The sequence below is a fragment of the Cynocephalus volans genome, chromosome 8 (genome assembly GCF_027409185.1).
Source record: "Cynocephalus volans isolate mCynVol1 chromosome 8, mCynVol1.pri, whole genome shotgun sequence".
NCBI lineage: Eukaryota > Metazoa > Chordata > Mammalia > Dermoptera > Cynocephalidae > Cynocephalus > Cynocephalus volans.
Genome location: NC_084467.1, coordinates 94,847,141 through 94,869,118, shown reverse-complemented (window position 1 = coordinate 94,869,118; position 21,978 = coordinate 94,847,141). Strand labels below are relative to the sequence as shown.

At 38.9% G+C, this 21,978-nt stretch overlaps 1 protein-coding gene across 6 annotated transcripts in view; it reads right to left on the bottom strand.

The window, feature by feature from the left end:
• The window catches only part of NTNG1 (netrin G1), a 318,889-nt gene that overhangs the window by 72,247 nt on the left and 224,664 nt on the right, over positions 1–21,978 (bottom strand). For all 6 annotated transcript variants that reach the window (XM_063106026.1, XM_063106024.1, XM_063106027.1 and 3 more), the window contains exon 3: positions 10,727–10,899. In XM_063106026.1, the coding sequence (XP_062962096.1) occupies positions 10,727–10,899 (173 nt within the window). The remainder of the gene's footprint in view (positions 1–10,726; positions 10,900–21,978) is intronic.

Sequence of the window (21,978 nt, the reverse complement as noted above, 5' to 3'; positions counted from 1 at the left end):
GTTCTACCTGGTTCGTAAAGCCACATCATGATAGACATTGCTAATTGAAAGACAGAGTTTTACATACTGGCCACTAAATTTGGGTAGTGGTTTGGATGAGAGCATGAGATGGGAATCACAGAGACCTGAGTGAGAGTCCTGCCTCGCTACTGACTAGTTGGGTGATTTTAGGCAAGTTCCCCAGCTTCTCTACACCTGTCTCAACATCTGAAAAGGGGCTAATAATATCTACTGCATAGGGCTGCAGTGAGGATTGAATGAGATAATCCATAAAAATGTCTGACACATGGTACATAGCCAATAAATGATAGCTGTCAATGAGTTGTTCAGACTCGTTCCCCACATCACTGAAGTACAGTAACAGGTGGTGACTCCAAAAATCATTAAACTTCTACTTTAGTATTTATCTTTGAACAACTGCCCTCTGCTTATTTTAACTAATCATTGTCTTGTTCAGAGATTTCTAGCTTTCTATTCTTTAAAAACCAAGAGGTATTTTTCTATTTCTTAATGGGAAATGGGGAGGAGGGGTAGAATGAGGAATTAAGGCTTACTATGAATTTTTAAAAAAAAACTCTGGAAAGAATGAAATCTTATTTTTGGTTCTTAGATACATTAAAAAACCTCTTGATTTTCGGTCACAAAAAAAGGACAAAAAAAAAAAAAAAAACCTCTTGATTTTAAATGCTCAGAGTTTATAGTGCCTCAGCTTAATTACTGATCACTGATCAACTCAAACTGGAAAACCAAATTTTCATTTCCATGTTTTAGCTCTATCCCATGAACTGAATTTCAAGCTGAATGAGATTTCTGCAAAGAATTGCTGCATTCCTGTCCTGACACTTTGGTAGACTATATTTGCTGCAGTGTGATAGTGACTTGGTACTGAATCTTTATTTATTTTTTTCTTTGCAAATCCCCTGTTGAGTGAGGTATGATGTCAGCATCATAATTTTAGTATCAATCGCAGAAGCTCCAAATTTCTCCATGATTGAAAATCCTGCTCCATTGCAAGGAACTGCTTGCCTGTTGTAATCTGTCAAAGAGAATGGAAGTTAGGATGGCAGGAAGAGACCTTTCATGTGTTTTCAAACTTACATGGAGTTAAAGGGCCGTGCATAATGCAAGGCAAAGTTCTCAGGGTGTTTGGCCAGACACAATGGAGACCAAACCCCCAAGACCATTTGATGCAGTACTTGCTGCAGTTGAATACTTTAAAAAGAGGCAGAAATACTTCCATTCCTTTGGGAATACCAGTGCTGGAGAGCAATGTTCATTACAAGTATAAAAACCTCACCAAGTGAGGCTGTTATGAGATCCTATTTTCCTCATGAAGATGTTTTCTATTACCTAACATTGGAAGCTTAAAATTCAGGCTCTTCCTCATTTTGTGGATTACAATTTTTTGAGGTGCTGCCAGATGAGTCACTTTCTATTTTACTGCTGTAAAATGGGAATGGCTTAGAAAAGATTTTTAAACTGCTTATTTGAATAAACAGTTTTGAAGTTCAAAGTATCTGAACACCAAAGGACATCCATTAGTGTATATTCAGACGTTATCTTTTTTCTAATGCTTCTTATTTTAATGTCCAAACACCTTGCTTTTGGTTCTGTACAGACAACAAAGAATTCAGTAAACCCACCACATTCATTTAAAAAGGCTACAAGTAAGCTATGACAAATCCTTCAAACACTCAAGGAAATAAGACAGGAAGGCCTAGAAATGAATTGCAACAACTCACGGGGTGTCTTCGGGGTCTGTGAAAAATAAATCAATGAATGCATCCTATAACAGCAACTTCCCTGTGCAGTGACAACTATTATCTAAAGAATATGTTTACCTTTAACACTGAGCTCAGAAGTCATTTCTTCCCTTCCTTCTCTGTATCCCTGATGTGAGTTAGCTACTCTCTCCTTCGTGATCCCACAGCTCTTTGTACAGGCCTCCATGACCAATTTATCAACTTATTTTTGTGATTGTTTGTGTGTTTGCCTGTGAGCTCCAAGGGGACAAGCTTCATGTTTTATTCTTTTTGGTACTTCTCATCTCTGCCTGGGACCATGCCTGATACAGAAGAGTTGCTTGATGTGTATTCGAGCAAAAATTTACTACTTGTTTCCATGAAGGTTTCTACCATTGTGAAAATACCACTTTTGGTCATAGTATAACTTTGACCCCTATAAAATGCTCCACTGAGACATTTCTCAGAGTTCAGGATTAATGAATAATTTTGTAGTTTTTGAACACATCCTCCATTCTGACAGCAAGAGTTATACAATATGCAGATTCCTTCACTGCTCTTTCTTCCATGCAGCTCAGAGGCACAGAGCTCACTTGAAGCTCAGCTGGGGAAACCGGGTAGCCTTTAATGTTTGGCCTATTTTCTTTCTATTCCTTTTCTCAGATCTTCCTTCTAATTCCTATTTTGATACTCTTATTAGTATTTTTTTTTTTTTCCTAAGCCACTCGGGAGTAAATACAGATTTTGTGGGACCTAAACTGTATACAAATCTGAGAGCTCTTTTTAATAAAGAGAACATAATATGAAAAGATGAAATTAGATATGATATTGAATTTTTTTATTTAGAAGGAGACCCATGAGGGACCCTGAAGTTTAAGCATCATTAGTTTAAATCTACCACTGGAACAATCCCAAAGATACTAGGGAAAGAGAAGTAGAGGATAAGTAGATAAAAAAGAAGGGAAGGAAGAAACTGGGAAGTCTAATTCAGAAGGGGAGATGAAAAAGTGAGAGCTAAAAGATATTTAAGAAATCATCTTATTCAGCTCTTTCATTTTACAGAAGAGGCATAAAGAGATGCAAGTGCCTTGTCCAAGTCCACTTCTTTATATTCAGAATCGGAGCATGTAATTCCCAGTCCCTGACTGAGACATTGTAAACTTGCACTGAAGAAATGAGCACAAGTGTGCATGAGCTTTAATGAAGGGTCCTGCAATACATGGTATATGATTTAGTACTAATGCTCCTTCTAGAATAGAAATATCACTTCAGTCTGTAAAGTACATACAGGTTGAGTAAGCCAACCAGGACCAGGATGCCACCATGTGCCAAAAGAATGAGAAGGTGCTCACCTTGTAGGTATGTGCAGTTATTCTCTCCTCAACCAGCCCTTCCCACTCCCACATTTATTTTAATGTTTATTTTAAAGGAATTCTGCTGCAAATAGGGAGATGGGAACCTAGTGATAATACGATATTTTCTTTATTTTAAAAATTTTACTACTCACCCTCTCCCTACCAGGTAACTAGCTAAAGGGAACATAGTTAAGCTTATGGGAGTCAACACGATGGAGACCTCAAAAATAAATACCCTGATCTTCACAAACAGATTAATGCAGTGCTAAAAGCATTTAGTCCTTTTGAGAATCAACAGAAGCTTCAGCAGCTTTTCAAGAGGAAAGCAGAAGGGATAAGGATTCAGCATGCTTCGAACGGAGAGGAAAAGTTACCACTGTTATAGATGGTTTGAAAAAAAAAACCATCAAGTAGGTGACTAGATCTTCTTGTAGTCAGATGGCAGCCATTGGGAGCTCTAACTCAAAAAAGGCCAGTCTAAGAAGATGCAGGTAATGAGTAAGAAAACATTCTGCAGACTCATTTGTATTCCAGAGGAATTACTGCCAGTATCCTTCTAGCCCTAGTCCCTCGTCCAAACTGCTGTTGGTAGAAGGTGCAGTGAGTTGTCCTCCGGGAACTTGAAAGTGAGGGAAATAAGGTTGCCCTCACAGAATTATGCTGTGAAATCCTCATATAAACGATTCAAGCAGAGATAGCTAAAGTCATCTTATAGCAATAGTAGGGCTCTGAGGCCTGAGCGTAGGTGATGGTTTTGACAGAGTTGACATTAACCTGACTTACCGTATTAATGTATCTGAAGAATGAAAGGAGCCATCAAATGGTGGAAGCCTAGAGAAGGGAGCATCCTGAGACATATGGTGGAAGTACTGGCCTAGCCTTATCTCAGGAGGATGGAGTGGTAACCTGTAACCTTTCAAACCTTCGGTGTTCTCTTGGCATTTGGAAAGCTGACCCTGTGGTAGGACGGATGTGTCACGATGTTTCAGCCTGATGTTTTCACATTCAAGTCATTTAAATTTCCTGACCCCATGCTCACGAAGCAACCTTCTGATTATTATCTGGCTCTGCACGTAGACTTAATTACAGGAAAGAGAATACAATGGTCATAAGGACTTGAATATTCTGAACACTGTGTAACAATTATTTCATATTGTGGATGCATAAACAGGCATTTGGCCACAATTTATCTCCTCATATAGCTGCTGTATCCAAGAGGAGAATTTGCTGATCATGTGCTAGATCTCAGGGAAAATAAAATGACCATAGCAACTAATTCCATTGTGTGCTTACTATGCACCAGGCACTGTCTAAATGCCTTACACGTATGAATTCATTTGATTTTTATAGCAACACTATGAAGTCAGTAATAATACCAATTTTACAGATGGGGGAAACTCAGACACATAGAGACTAAGTAACTTGCCCAAGATCATCTCAGACAATTGGGAAAGAATCTAAAGTTGGAACCCAGAGGTCCAGTTTCTAGAGTTTGGGCCCATAACTACAACTCTATACTGTCTCTCAATTTACTGCAGGCCCTGATCTCTTATCTCCAGTCCTCAAATCAAAGAAACTATGAAAACTGAAAGTTTTTTTTCTAAAATATACTTTCAGCACAACCTAACGTGATCTGAACTAATTTGGTGGCAAAATTGGACTGGAATTGATATGAGGTTATTATTTACAGTCTTCTGTTATCCCACGTGGTGAGAATAATAATATGCTTGTTGCAGAAATATTAAAATGTTTGATTAAGTGGTGCTGCTTGATATTCTGTTGTAGATATTGTTGGAATATAATATTTGTGCATTGTATTGCCTCTCTAAAATCCTAAAATGTTGGATTCCAAATCATATCTGATTACATGAGTTTCAGATAAGGGACCACAAACTAGTAGTTTTGCATCAGGAACTTGGTATTCTAGATTTACATATTGGGCCTATGAGCTTATTTCATACAAATAAAGCCTCGTGAGGAAAAACTTCTGCTGTGCTGACAGAATCAGGATTCTGAGCCTGAAATGCTGATGGTTAGAGCCTGACAGTGGTCATGTCACCGAAGCACTGAATGCCACTTTGGGAGTCCTGTGAAAATCAGCCAGCTCTTATGCCATCTCTAGATGGCTGGATGGGACATGAGCATCAGAAAGCCTTTTTCTTATTAGGTTTCCTCCAGGATCTCAGATGGTCTCTCCCTATAGGAGATTGAAGGCTCTTGTGTTAGAGCAGCTGAGCTGAGATGGCCACATATATTCCAGGAGACACAAGACAATCAATGGGAGGCCAGTGTGCCCACTTGCACATTACAGGGTTATTAGGTTTACTTACTCATCCACCAAGATAACTAATTCCACGAACATCTATAAAAACATGAATAAATCATGGATCTGCTCTTAAATTGCTAAGGTTTTAGCTCCTGTAGTCAGGTAGACCTGAGTTTAAACCTTGCTCTGTCATGCGTTAGGTGTGAGACCTTGGGCCAACTTACTTAACTTTCTGTGCCCATGTTTCCTCATCTGTAAAATGGGGATAATAATAGTACACATCCCATGGGGAAGTTGTGAGGTTTTAAGGCAATAAGGCACATAAAACACTTCACGAGTGTAAAAGCCTATGGTAAGCTTAATAAGTAGTAGTTATCATCATTGCCTTTATTATAATAATTTTGGTTACAGATAGTCAATGAGTTGTAAGTCTACATACATTATCAAGAATCCAGAGGGAAGAGCAATTGATTTTGCATGGGAGAGTCGAGGGAGGCTTCATTGAAGAGTTGGCATTGAGAAGCAGCCTTGAAAAATAAGCAGAGTTTTAACAGAGAGTGAAAAGAAAGATGCTTTGGGGAAAGGAATAAATTTAGTGCCTAGCATGTTGACTCTGAGATCTTTTCAGACAGCTAGAAAAATTGGCCTGGATCCACTAGAAAGTCTGAAGCTAAAATTGTTTGATTGCTATTAAATCAGTAATACTAAGAAATAAAACCACAGGAATAGATTGGAATGCCAAGGAAAAACTGTAGACTGAAGATAGGCAGGGATAGGGAACATGAAAATTTAAAGGAAGAACAGAAGGGGAATCTTTGAAGGTAGAGAAATAACAAGCAGAGATCTAAGAAGAAAGAAGGTTTAGAAAAGACTGACTTGTTGAAACAAGTGTCAAAATGAAGCCTAAACACCAACTGGGGACAGAGAAAATCACTCAAATTTAACCCGAGAAGCAATATAGTGCAATGTCTGGTCCTTGGTATCAAGACACAACTGGATTCAAATCCTCCCTCTCACCCTAACTAGCTGTGCAAACCTTCAACAAGATACTTTTCCTCTGTAATCCTAAGATTTCACATCTGAAAAATAAAAGCAGTAGTATCTATCTTATAAGATTGTTGTGAGTTTAGAATGGAGTAATGTATGCAAGGCACTTAAGAAATTGTTTGAATGATACACACATGCGTACACCTGTGAAAACATAAATTGGTCAATGCAAATTTAATATCAGAGAAAATAATAGAACAATCATCAAATTACTTCCCATCACTCACAGGAGCCCTAGATACTGTGTAACAATTTAAGTTGGATTTCTGAGCAGACAATATCAATATCAGACCAATTTAATTTTCTTTCTTTGAAGACTGGCTAGGTAAGAAGAAAGTAAAAGACTGAATACAGCTGAACTAGCTGGGCTTTCTGTCTCTCTCCATGACATTTCTATGACTAAACTGCAAGAAATTGTTTAGACCAGCATGTCCCCAAAAGAGTGTTTTACAGAAAGTTATTAAGTGGTGCATGAAAAATAAATTTGGAAAATATTGAGCAAAATAGGTTACTGTAGGACTTCTTAAATGTTTTTAATAAGGTAATGGGAATATCTAAGAGTTGGTATAGCGTACAGCATTTTCCAAACTTATTTGGCCATGAAATTCTTTTAAGGGGAGTAGAACAGTTTGAGAAGCAGTGGTGTAGATATTACACCATCTTTGATGGAATTATGGTTCCTATAGAGTCATTATTAAGTTTTAGCATCATGTGTTATTCCATAATGACCAGAGTTTAAAGAGTGTTACTTAGTAGTTTTACTCATAAGCTGGACAATGGGAATCAAGAGAATCATGATTAAGCACAAAGTTGAACAGAGTTGCTATTCCTTGGAAGAGAGAAATGAAATTCAAAGGACATTCAAAATAGAATTCTATCAAAATTCAAATGAAGATCAATAGGGAGAAGAAGTAAGATATCTTTTTTACAAAACATAAACTTTGTAGAAAAATAAGAAAAATATTTTGATATACATGTATATGGCTTTAAAAGATCAAGAAAACACACTGGGTCTTGAATTAAGGCATGATGAATAACAATATCAACACGATGATTGTCACTTCTGCCTCTGCCAAGTTCATTGTAATGAAAGGCATAGCATAATAGAGTGTGTCTCACAGACTGGGGTGGTTGTATTTTAGAGTGCTGCTGTTCTGTACTCTTCTCTCTTGGTTCTCCATGCTTCATTCCTTGAGTTGCTCTGGAATGCAGGACCTCCAAAGCTTATTGACTTCCAGCAAAGTCCCAGTCTAGGATATCCCTAAGAGGTGGGGTTAGAGTCTTCAGAGGGGAATCTTATAATTCCCTGCCTTAATGAAGGTTTCCTATTTCTCTTGCTAAAACTTGTGTGATGGGCAGAAACTGACCATGCTATTCCCAAATTATCCTGCCTGCTTGAAATTCTACTAAATCTAGAGATTATCCAGGATGAGTGGCATTTCTAGGCCATGGAGTTTATGTTGAAGGACCAGAGGTGTAGCTTCCTTTTTAGGTTTTGTATTTTTGTATTGGGTATGGCATATGCTAAATATTAGTCTTAGATAACTGGCTCATAATGCACCAACTAGTCACGTGAGTGTGTGTGTGTGTGTGTGAGTGTGTGTGTGTGTGTGTGTGTGTACATATATGTGTATGTGTAAGAAAAAGCCAATACAAAGTGAGAATCATAAAAGTGCTGGAAGTCTTGTGCTTGGCTTTCAATACCACAATAATGAATTAGAGGACTGCCAAGGCAGGCAACCAGGTAAGAGACATGAAAACATCATCTTATGAAAAATGGAGTTGATGGTGGTTAATCAATCGGAAGAAGAAATGAAACCGGGGTCAATGTAGTTTCTTTTACTACTTAAAAACAAAGAAATGGTTGGATATTAGGAGACACTCAACACTGATGTTAAGAAATAACTTTAGGGGCCGACCCTGTGGCGCACTCAGGAGAGTGCGGTGCTGGGAGCTCAGCAGTGCTCCCGCCGCGGGTTTGGATCCTATATAGGGATGGCCGGTGCCCTCACTGGCTGAGCGCGGTATGGCCAGTCACAAAAAGACAAAAAAAAAAAAAAAAAAAAGAAAAGAAAAGAAATAACTTTAGTAACAATTAAAACTGTCTAGCAATGGACAAGGACTGCCTTATGAGAAAATCCTCAAAATAAAATTATTTTGAACACTTATTTTGTGATGGTGTTATGCTAAACACATTACGTGCATTAGTTTATTCAATCCTCAAAATCGCTATGAAGTAAGAACTATATTATCCTCACACTGCAGATGGGAAATGGTGTTGCAGAGGTTAGCTTACTTTTTCAAGGTCACACAGCCAGTGAATGGAGGAATTGGGATTTGATCCTGGGACTTACGCACCAAACAACTAAACAGGAGATAATTTCTAAAATTTTTGGTCAAATTTCTGCCATATTGATGATTGAAATATTGATTTGAACCCTCTTAGCTACTGGGTCCATCTGCCACCTCCTTATTTTTACAAAAAGGTAGAAAAGTCCAAAAGTCTAGAGAAGGCCAGTAAAAACTGAGGGATGAATGGACAATTGGACCTACAAGGAAACTCGAGTTCCTCCAGCCAGTGAGTGACCTGGTGATCTTCAATATGCAAAGAGTTAGTTGTGTGTAAGTCATTCCATGCAGAACGTAACAAGAAATCCATTTCAGTGAGAAGCCTTGGCTGTAATAAGAAGGTCTTCCCAGTGAAACTGTCTTGAAATAAAGACTTTGAAGCACAGTTATAAGTAGAAGACCAGGATCGTATTAGAATAGAAGTTGGTGCCTTCAGTAACAGCCTGCTCCAGCTCCTTTCTGGTGGCTTTGGCAAGTTGGCTGCTTTGAGAATGAGCCAGAATGCCAGCAAGTGTTTGTGAAATTCACTCTTTCACCTTGTCCCACTAAAGAAGCAGCAGACAGTGAAAAGGGAATCTGAGTTATTTTCATTTTGGGAAAGCTTTAAACTAAATCTGACAACTGTAGTGATAGGGGTTCTTAGGTAGCCAGTCACAGAGTATTGCAACAAATAACCTTGTACCATCCCTTCTGAATTCATGAGTCTCTGGCCCTCAACAGTTGAGGAAAGCCCACAGAATCTCCATTAATAAAACTGCCTTGAAAAATCAACATTTCTGCTCAACAGAGCTTTAATGTATTAATTTTAGGAGCAAGAAGTCAGTTTTTTTCTTTAATACAGAAATAAAATGAATACTCTTACAAAGAGAGATTTTTTAAAGCCTTTGAAGGATTTTTTTCTGCTTTATAGAAATTTTGTCATAATTTCATGCCCCTGCACTTTATGGCTTGTTACCTGGTTCATTACACTTACATTTAACTTGATAAGGTCCTGGTTCCTATGATACTAGTTTTTAGGTTTGGTTTCTCACAGCTGCTGCTTTGAAGTACCTGATAACATTCTTAGCCTTGCACGGAGCCAGTGGCTTTTCAAGCTTCTATTCTCCTGCGCTCACTGTCCTGCTGCTTCTGTTACTTCTCACCGAAAGGTGTATTCTAACCTTGCCCTTTCTTCATTTTGAAAAGAGGGAAAACCTTGGGTGTTTGCAGGTGGCTGATCAGTCCATCCATGGAATTGGGCAAATTGTTTTGGAAATAATCCTTTTTCTCCTTGAGCATGTCAAAGCTTGTTTTCTATGGCTATGCAAGGATTTCAGTGGGGCACACATATGAGTGGTAATGGGGCATCTCACATAGTTCCTGAATGCCTGTGTTCTTTCACATACACACAAACATCTCTCCTTAATGTCGTACCCACAGGCCTACAGTCGTGTTCTTTTTCTAAAGGGGGTCTATACTCACAGGATCCATGGGTAATTATTTTACTGGGAAAAGTTAGGGCCCCCCTAAAATTGGAGAGAAAAGCATCTTCTCAACAAAACATCTCTTGGGTTAGCCAGTATGGGAAATGGGATTGTAAGCATTCCAAGAATTTCTGGAAGTTGTTTATGGCTAAAATTAAATTAGAGTGGAAATTTTTCAAGGGCTTTGTTATTTTAATAGGAAATTAATTTGGGGGAGGAATAAAATCACCTTCTGTTTCATCCACTTAGAAAAAACTGCTTCTGCGATTTCAGTAATCATTTCCGAGAACATTTAATGGAAATGCTAGGAGACTGAGTTTAACAGATGATGAGAGTGCTAAAACATGCTTACAAGTGGTAAAATGGGGACTAAAACATTAGCTGAATTTTGAAGAGAAGTAAGACAACTGATAAGAGGAGTAAAGTCACAATTTCAAGTAAAATTGAGAGGAACTACCAGATTATTGTGCACAGAACATGATGTTACCGAGCAAGATTACTCACAGGTATTTGCAGTGCCTTTGGGGATAGGGAGATACGAGCCTGGACTCCAAGGTCGGCCCTGATAATTCTTCTTGCATTTCCCACAGTCTGGACCTGTAGTGTTGTGCTCACATTCACAAGTCAATTTGCTGTTGTCATACACACACACAGTGGCATGGAGATTACACTTGCACCTAGGCGAAGAAGAGAGACAAAGAGTTCTTTGTAAATAAATTTGGTCTTAGTGACCTCTGAAGCTTTCTTGGTCTATCTCCTGGGATTGTGGCTCTCAAACCCTGTGGTGCTTTAGTGCTACATAGAGGTGTTTGGCAAAATGTAGGTTTGCAGGCCCAGACCTCAAAATCTTTTCAACAAGTGCCTCTGTGGAAGAGGTGGTGTTGGGGTGGGGTGGGGGGTGTTATGGTGCAGCCTGTCCTCACACCAACACTCTGAGGAAGCTTGATAGCACCAGTCAGTTCAGGGAGGCCCTGCTGAAGCCTCTGTAAGACAATTGTGCTCCATGGCCAATAGTGTCCCAGTTAGGTATCCAAAATATTACAACTAGTGAGAGGTTTTTCTGTGATATCATCGAATCTATGACAATTACATGTGGATTTCATCTGGATTTAACAATGTTATCTTCTTTCTTTTCCCTTTAAATCATTAGGACAATCAGTTGTGTAAAGATGAAGCTAACCCTTAAAACAATTTGCTTTTCAGACTTATTCTTATAGACCCAAGAGGGTATAATCAGGTATTCTCATTCTGGGTTCTAAAATAACATTGCCTTAGATCAGACGTTTTTCCACCAAAGCCTCTAACTGACCTGAGAGAAGGTGAGACACTGATCCTCAGATTCATGGCAAATAATGTAATCACAATGGTGTCTCAGAAATAGGCCAAATGACTCTAATAAAAGTTGCTCAGCATCCTAGAAGATAAAAAAACTATGTGTGCCAGGGGTTTGAAGTCATTAGCAAAGGCCTTGCCTTTGCTGCCTGTGAATACAGCCGTGATATATGAGAGGCAGCAACAGAATATGCAATTTCCACAAAAGCACATTCCCATATCTGAAGTCTTTGACTAGAAAATTGCAAAGGCCAACTTGATATTTGTTGAGGCAGCAGGTTATAAATTATATCACACTAAGCATGGGCCACATCCTCTGGAAAGGTAAAACCTAAGTTGACAGAATGACCATGACCAGAGGTTAGAATAAAGTATGTGGGAAGAGATGTGTCCACACGAAGGAGAGAATCTGGGCACCCAGGCTGGGGGATAAACTACCAGGATATGTCATATGTCAGAGTCAGAACCAAAAATGTTGTGTGTGTGTGTGTGTGTGTTGTGTGTGTGTGTGTGTGTGTGTGTGTGTGCGTGCATGTGTGTGTGCTTGTGTTTAAAAATGAACCAGGACTCTTTCAGGAACTAGGACAAAAATATAAAAACTCAAGTTTCATAAAGACCAAGAAATATTGTGGTGTTTTAGTTTTTGTTTTCTTTTGGGGCAGACGTCATGAACTGGGAAAAATAACAGAATAAGCAACTGATGTTGTTTTTTCTAATGTCTGTATAGCAATAGCTAAGTTTTTCAGTTGTGCATCGGTCATCCGTTTGGAAGCTGACCCATACTTATGATGAGGAAGAAAAGGATGGCTAAGCCTAATACTAAGAGCTGCTGAGCTCTCTTCTAACTAAAAGGTGTAGACCCTAAAGCAGTGGCCATCCACTCAAACCTCTTTGGGAAGATCAAGCCTCAGCTTCCATAGGGGTTTACTACGATCTGTAACTCTTCTAGCAACACTCTGCCCTCTGCGTACTTACAAACTGTAATAAGCTGGAAGGCTACTACTTAAACAACACCTATTTAGTTACACACGCAAACATCACCTTTGAAAATTAACATTCGTACAATCTTTTAAAAAGGCAAGTGCAAAAATAATTCAGTTAAATAGTGCTTAATTATGAGCTAGGTCCTAAAACAATCTCCTATGTGCAGGGAGTTACTTGTGCTAGGTGGCTTATTAAAGGATCTTTCTCCTTCCAACATTAGCACCTTTATTGAAGGGTGTGTTTATATATATGGAGGATGTTTGAAACCTGAGTGATAGACACACCAGTTTATACTGATTTAGTACCCTATCTGGTGTTAAAAATTCCAAACGAGTAAGTGAACAACGTGACTGACCCCACAGAATATGCTGGTTTCATTTGTGAAGACCAGAATGCAAGTAGTAACTGTAAATTGGATTATATATCTTGTAATGGTTAATACTTTCATATTTGTAGTCACTCTCTGAATTACAGGCAATTTCCATTCTAAAGACATTATATTAGCTGAGAAAACATTCTTTGAATAACAAAAGAAGGTGAAAAAAGGCTAGAAGAATGTTTAATCTTATTTTTCTCAGATTCCTTTCAATTAATGGCTCATTCTCACCTGTCCAAAAACTTAGTAATTCTTCAAGGCTCAAATCAATTCATAACCCTTCCCTGAAATCCATTCTGACCACTGTAGGCACCCCAAGTTCTAATTCTCTGATTTCCTTAAATATTTGTGTGTGTTTGGTTAAGATAATTATTACTTAAGGATCTTTCTGCTTTTAAAATCTCCTGCTCATTACACAAGTCTCTCTGATCTTAAGTGGGGAAAATAGCTACTTTGTACCTGGTCTTCTTCAGCTACCTCCTTAACACTCTTCCTTCTTGAGTTTCCTATAGTTTTCATCTCCATATTCTCATCTCCCACTCACTCACTCTTTCCAACTGATCACAACCTCTCTCGCCAAGATCACCCACGACCTTCTTGTTGAAAATCCAATGGATACTCTTCCTGGCCTCGTTTGACCCTCAGGAGCATTGACTCTGGATGACGCCCTCCTCCCTGACAACCTCCCCTCTGGATACTCAAGTCCATTTTCAGGACCCTCTTCTGCCTGTTCTCTACAAGTGCTGTTCTTCAGCTTCTGGCCCAGCGCAGTCAGCATACTCCCCCTGGGCACTCTTATCTAGGTTGCCCCTTCAATTTCCCTCTGTGGTACTTAACACCCTTTGGGTTACAGACATTTTAAAGCAAATTTACATCATCTTCCCTTCTTTCACCACGTAAATACATATCAAATAAGCTAAAAAATTTGAAAACATTTTAGGACACTGAGAGAGTCTCTGTTATACACAGGGATTCATAGAACCCCCTCCCTCCATTATCACCAGGTGAAGGATATCTGATCAATGTTACTGATGAGTCCTGAATCTGTTTCTCTATGACAGAACTCTCTCCTGGGCTTCAGATTTATTCATTAAAATGCCTCCTGGACACATCAGACTCAACATGTCCAAAGCGGAGCTTTTGGCTTCCCTCTCCCACCTACTCCCCTTTCAGCGTTTTTTCTCAGTAAATTGTACATCCTCCCACCCAGCTGGCCAAGAATAACTCTATTCTCTCCCTCTCCTGCCACACCTACTACGTCATTACTCAATATCTTGATTATCTTTCAAATCCATTCAGTTCTAACAATTATCACTTTCTTAGTTGAGATCATCATCTTTGATCTGGTTTGTTACAATAGCTTCTAAACAGAACTTTGTGCTCCAGTCACACTTCTGTCTAGCCCAGTCTCAACACAATAGTACACACAATATTTTACACAAATATATTGGGGTCACTCCTGGCTTAGAACCATTGCAAGATTTCCCATTATCCTCAGGATCTGCAATATGTCTTGCAACCCTCTTTGCAATTTACCTGTTATCCCTCCTCCAGCTTCATTTGTACCACTCCTAACTCTTCACTTAGTTCTTCAGACTTTGCCTTCAGGTAATCTTCTAAGCTGTTTCTTCTGCCTACATTATTCTACTCTCCTACCCCTACCTCTTTTATCTGGATAATTCTTCTCTTCAGATGTTAACGTGGATATCTCAGTGCCTGGCACCTAGCTGATATTCAAAAAAACACTCTACTGATCAACTATCTGAATAATTTTCTGACCCACCAGGATGCTTTTCTTATGTGCTTTATGACACTAGGCAAGGCCAGTTGCATAATAAAGTCCATACTATCTCTGCTATAGATGTAGGCTGTATTTTAATTGATTATTCTCCTGTCACCCTCACTAGAGTATAAATTCCTGGGAAACAGGAGTCATGTCTGCCTCATTTATTGTAACATCCCAGCATATGTCCAGATGCCTGCTGCATAATTACTCAAAAAATATTTGATGATTAAAAAATGAATAATAAGCAAGTAAACTCCCTGAAAGCAGGAACTTCATGTGCATGTTCTACGGCAATGGACTAATAATAGAGAATTAGTAGGCACTGTACTAAATCAAACACTCTGTGATGTGTGCTGAAAACTGCCACAAGCACTCATCATGAGTTTTCACAACTAATCTTACATTGAACAAAGGGACCTCTATAAAATTGGTGAGACCTTGTAAACCCAATTTAATTTAATTTAAACTCCAGAGGATTTACGGGATGACTGAAACCCAACACAGGAACTGTCCTAAAACAATGCCTGAAAGACCTAGGACAAGAACACAGATCAGGGGAGAGGAAAAACAAAGCATTTGCTTATTATAATTTTCCTGCAGCTTCTTTTAGCTTCATCTCCTCATGCAAGGATGACCACCCTGTTTAGCTGAAGTTTGGGGAAGCATTGCTTGGGCACTGGCTAAAACTATAACTTCTCCAGCAGTAAATGTGGTGACCTTGCTCAGCTTTTGGGCTGCCTTTTTTCATTCATTGTGACCATTGCTGTGCTGGGACTGAGCACTGAAAGTGGACTCTGAGGCACCAGGACAATGGCATGTATTTGGAAATGGCTCTCTTTCATTTTCCACAGTTCAGTTTATTCTCATCACCCTCATTCCAGACAGACACTAACATGCTTTATTTAGAGCCCTTGCCAGAATGGCTTTTTGTCCAGTGGAAAAAAATGGATTTCGCAATGCTGGGAGATTGCTCTCAATTCTTGGTGTTGCGACCTCCGGCCTCGTGATGGGTGGAGGGCAGATTTCTATGACATCCACTTGTTTCTGACAGATTCATTATCCATTTCCACAGCCATTCAGCTCCCATGCCCACTGTCACATCAGGAGGGGAGGAACAGTACATTGAAACCTAGAAGGCTTCACTAGCAGTCAAATAGCTGATGTTCTGGAGAGCTAAGCCTGTTCACTGGTTCAATTTACACACATATAACTCATACCAAGACACTGCAAAGAGAACTAATTGACTTGCATATATCTTGAAGTTCAACTTGTGTGTAAGAGACAAACAGCAGATACTGTAAAATAAATGCATCACTAAGACTTAAAAAATAAAGTAAGCTCTATTCTGATGCAAACTTAATGAACACCAATGTGTTCTTGCTTTCATTTCGTCTGCACTTCCTGTATTTTAGTGACCAGCTGTCACAAGTCAATTTAATCTTGCTTATAAAAAGACTCCAACATTTAGTTCTGTGCCACCTGCCAGTAGGTATGAAAAACCTATACCGTCTGCTTGCCTTTTTTAAAAAAAAAATAAGTTAATATATCTATTCTCGGAAGCCAGCTATCCGCCAGAATTTCCTGTGAGTTAGAGGTCTGTAGAGTCTATTACTAATGTTTCAAATAGAGGCACCGAGACAAAGAAAGTAGAAGCCGGCCCTTTGTGAAGCAAAACAAAGGCAGGCCAGCTTGCTGCCTTGCAGGTCAGGGTTTAGGCTACTTTTGTGCTGCAAGAGCATTGACCATAAAGTGAATGAAGTTTAGCTTTGGGGCCCTTCCAAGGCCTTGAGGAAGCCCCTATCAATATGTTCACATGGTCATATGCTTTGGTATCATTTGCACAAATAAGGTATTACTTATTTATTTTTATTAATGAGCCTTTCTCTTAAGGAGGTTCTCTCCCTTCTCCCAAAGGACATGAGTTTGAGGCATTACAAAATCTGTATCAGCTTCTGCTTGCACCTCCTTCCTCAAATGGGCACTAGCTATACAAAATGCTTTTAGAAAATGTGTTAATACAAATACTGGAGCTTTGTAAATATCGTTTTTTAAAAGGTTATAAATTATACAACGTTTCTCACACACTTTTTCTGCCTCTGCAATCCCTTGTCCTTCCTCTTCACGTTGACACATGAATTTCTGGTTCTCACCTCAACACATTGAAATGGGAGATGCATAGCAATATAACTGAAAGATTATGAGTTATGACACTAGAATCAGGCAGCCCGAGTTCAAACCCCACCTTTGCCACTTGCTAGCTGTGAGGCCGTGGATGAGTCACTTAACAAACAGTTAAACAGGGCTAACACTGACTGAATACTTCCAAGCACCTGACATCGTGCTAAGTGCTTTTTGCATATTTCACACATTATTTCATACAGACCTCACAATAATCCTGTCACAACGGCACTAGTAATTATAGATGATGCATTTGAATATTGAGGGATTAAGAAACCCATGTCTTCCAGCTAGCGCAAGATGGAGCAGGGACTCAGACCATAGGCAACGTGCTTCGCCTCCAGAACTGACCCCTGACCACCACAGAGGGCATTCTGTCTTCCTAAGTATGGCTGAGCCTCAGCTGCCTTGTCTGTAAAACAAGGATGGCAAATAGATGTGTTTCAGAGGACAGTTGTGGGGATTGAACAAGATAATGCATGCAAGCCCTTAGGATAGTATCTGACCCAGAGTTCTTAGTAAATATTAGGTTCAATTATTACTCTTATTTCCATAATTACTATGGCTATGACTATTGACCTAGGTTGTCTGATTCATTTTGTAAGCATTAATTAATGGCATATTCTATGGATAGCACCATGAGAAGTCTCATGGGGATTCAAAAAGAAGATGGCATATGGTCCTAATCCCCAAGAACATACACTCTGTTGAGGAGAGAAGATGAAATATACACAGAATAACTGCAGACCATAAACAGGGTAATATCCTTTATGTCTAATCATGACCACACAGGCAAATAGGGTAACGATACTTAATTGTTTCTCCATTGATAGATGATGCATTTGCACTAATCAGTCAGAGGGGAAATCTCTACCATGAAAGGCAGGTGGATGAAAGAAAGCCACTTACCAAGGTCTACTGTATACCTGGAACTGTAGTAGGTGCTTTAGGTATGTTATTTCACCTCATCCTCATTACTGCTCTGAGAAGGAGGTATAATTATCTGTTATTTTCAGAAATGGACATTGTGGCTGAGAGTAGTAAAGTAACTTGCTCAAAGAAACATACTGCTAGTAAGTGGTAGGCCAGAGTCAATTCCAAAGGCTGGAATCTTTCTAGGGCATCACCTTATCTGAGCCCAGAACAAAGCAAACTGGTTCATGTAAGAATTAGTCCCATGGTTCTAGACAGTGATGTTAATGCTTATACTCTAACGCTTGCCACTCAAAGTGTGGACCATGCAACAGCTGCTTCAGTATAACCCAAGGGCTTGTTAGAGATCTTAGGTCTCCCTCAGTCCTACTAAACCAGAATCTGCATTTTAACAAGATCCCCAGGTGATTTATGTGTACAGTAAGTTTTGAGAAGCACTGCTGGGCTCACCAGTGACAGAGTTCTGATAAACAGGAAAACTAAAATATGGTGTCCATGTGTGTTACACAGTTTTCTTTGGGATCGTAAAATAAAATCTGAGATTTTGATCAATTCTTCAGGGACACAGTGATCTTATGGTCTTTTAAAAAATATATAAAGCAGTTGGCTTGTTGATGAAACAAGTACCAAAAAATCTTCTTGTACATTCAGCTAATAGATGACTTACACATTCTGGCATTTTAAAAACCCTCTAAAAGTTCCATTTAAACCTAAACTTGCCTATAGTGAAGCTTCAGATTACATGATTCACAAAATTGCTGGTTCTTCTAGATAATATTAAAAATAGCTTTTTTAAAATTTCCAAGCTTGCTAGGGAGGCTAGAGTACTATGAAATAGAAATAGGAGCTTATAAACTTGAGATAATGCACTATCCAAGACGGGCAGGTAGATGATGGTGCTTTGTGGCCATTTACTACACTCATTAGGAAATCTGGTTAGATAAGGGGTGCTGAAGGATAAAAGACATAACAAGATAATTACTGAAGTTCAGACTGCCACTGTTCTCTGCACAACAATCTGAAGATTGGGTGGTAAGGAGTTTGTTAAATTAAAACTAAGCTAACCCAAGGCCAATTAGCAATTAATAGATGACCCTAAATACTTAAAATAGCACAGGTGTGGTAAACTTTTATATTCTAAGTCTTTGGGGGAAAACAGAAAATTTAGGGGTCTCTAATCCCGGAAAATAAAAATGATTAGAGTTCAAGTAACCAGCGAAGCATGGTGTTAAGAGCTTGGACTCAGGAGACAGGGGGGTCTGAGTTCAAGTCCTACCTCCACCATGGGGTGCCCCCAGCCGAGTCTCAGTTTTCTCACCTGTAACTTGGGACTACTATTAGTACCTATAACACAGGACTGCTATGAACATTAAGTGAAGTAGTCCTAACAGTTATAAAAAAATTGATGTATTCAAGCTATTTTCATACTCATCCATTCTGTGGTTTATGGTAACCAACTCCTATATTTTCTTTTTTCTCTTTATAGAACCACATAGGTGAAGTATTTCTTTCATGTAGGTTTTTATTTCCAATTTGATGTGAATGATACCATGATAATTTCTTATATACTTCCTTGGATTAAACAATATAATTTTCCTTTTTTTCTAGGCGAAACTGGGATAAAAGAAAAATAGGGCAGAATAGACCTAATGTTCTCTTGGGTTTTGCAAAGCCACAGAGTTCAGTCGGGCTCTGGCTAGAGGGCTAAGAGCCATCTGACTCTGTAGATGAGATAACCACTTTATCAGGTTAGATTGTCAGGTAAGTTTTTCCCTCTCCTAAATATATATATTTTCCCACTTACAAAACATATCATCTCTTCAAACGGTTGTATTAGAGTCTGATTAAAAATGGATCAGGCTGAATCAATAGCTGTACGACTAGGAATTTTAAAAAGTCAAATCTGTGTAAAAGAATACTATTTCACTATGGCAACTTTATTCGATACTTTTAGTTTTCACTACAAAATTTAAGAGGAAATTGAATTAGATTCCCATGGGTGGTATGGAAAATTGGGGGAAATAGCTTTCTTCTAATTCTCCCTTTTCTTAGAAATAAAATAATATCCAATAGAGAAGGGTGCACTTAGCAAAGCCTTTGTTTTCTTTTTTCTCCTTATTTGGTGGTCTACTTGCTAACAAGCCTTGTTAAAGTTGAAGTTTTAAAGACAAAAAAAAAAAGAGAGAGAGAGAGAGAGAAAGAGAAATACACCTACAAAAGGAGCCTGATCTTACTTGCCATGACCAATGACCCAAACTGTGCTACTTAAGATTAGAAAAAAAGACTCTAAAGGAAAGAAACAAAGCACCCTGAAAATAGAAATGAATAACAGCAACGAGTTCTGATATGATCCAAGAGATAGGAAATGGCCAAGAAAAAATAACTAGATAGTGGCTGCTGGATTTATGGACACTGTTGTAATCACAGTCAATGCATGTGGACTTTCTATCTATGTGGTTAAATATTTAGAGGTGGGGTCTGCACCAAATGTGTGATAATGTTTTAATGAAACGTGAAATCTAAAATAACTTAACATGAATTAAGGTCATCTTTGAGTCAAATGATGTATGATTGAGACCTGGGTTTAGGTCACCAACTAGCTGATTCACTTTGGGTAGGCTGGGCTGGCTTTCTGGGGCTAGCGTTTAATCACTCACCAGCTGATTCACTTCAGGTAGGCTAGTCTGGCTTTCTGGGGCTAATTTTTTTGTGAAGTATTTGGTCTATGTTTGAAAAATACCATACATTTACTGCTTGGTTGACCCCACCTTCTGGCAATATCTAGACTGTGGTGAATACGCATGCTGTAGATTTTGCATGCCCCATATTCCTTCTTTGGTAACAACCCTTTGGGATCACCCCTCCTCATTCTCAGGCTAAGTGGTTCGAGGAGGGGATTCCAACTTCCAGCTCCAGGGTGAGCAGAGACGGCAGGCTCAGCTGATCAGTCCATTCTATCTTCCTGGGCACAAAGATTAGTTCAAGGGTGGGAATACAACCCAATCCCTGTGAAAATTGGCCCTGGGGACTTCACAGCAACTACGGGAGAGAGAAGTCCTTTTTCTTCCAGTATTGCTAAACTCATAGAAGGTAAGCTGGAACTGCTCATGGTTATCCTGGCCACAGCATGGAGAATCCTGGCTTAAGAGAGCAATAGGGGCAATTAAGAGACAGCCCGTTCTCCAACCTGTCCAAATCTAGCTATGTCCTGATTCCTAGTTATGTGAGCCAAAATAGGCTTTATTTCATTTAAACTAGTTTGAAATGTTTTCTATCACTTGCAACCAAAAGATCTTGACTAAACACCTATCTATAGCACAGAAGACACCATGTTATTTCTCCATGACTCCACCACCTCCCACGCTGATTGAGCTAGACAGGATGCATGACCCAAAAGCAATTTCATGGATTGGGCAGCAATCTGAAACTTATGGCCTGGCTTGTAAAGATGAGCTGGGCCAACCAGTTTTTCCTGCTAAGGATTTAGCATTGAAAAATAGAGAAACATTGCCATTAGGAAGTGAGCATTAGAATATGCTAGATAATTTCAAAGCCCATTCCAGTTCTAACTTATGGAATGCTTATAATTTTTTTTTTTTTTTTTTTTTTTTTAGTAAAATTAACTGACTTTTTAGTTAAGGCGAAAATTGCTATATTTCAGAGTTAGATAGATCTGGATTTGAATTTACCCTTAATCACGTTTAAACTGTTCGACCTTTAATTAGCGACTTTGCTTCTCTATTTCCTCATCTGTAAAACAGAGGTAACAATAAGTGAGTCATTTGGTTTTATTGTGACTTTTGAATGAGACAGCATGTCAAGTGCCACCAGAAACAGTTCATAAGTAGGTACTCAATAAATTTTAATTCCTACTTGATGTCATCATCAATCATTATAAGATATTTGTTAAACACTCACAATATGTAAAGACTGGTGAAAATTTTGCTATTTCTGAGCATTGAATCATGAATGAACAAGGAAAACAAAGCAAATAAACCCTTCAATCAAACAATATCCATTGACAAAAGGGACAAGATGTTTCAACTGAACTATCCCAGAGTCATTACATTTTCTCAATTTTGTTTTATATTTAACAGAAGGATGAGAAGAAACTTTGGTGCCCTGTGAGGCGCTGTGGTGTGGAGGAAAGGGATCAGGACTGCGAAG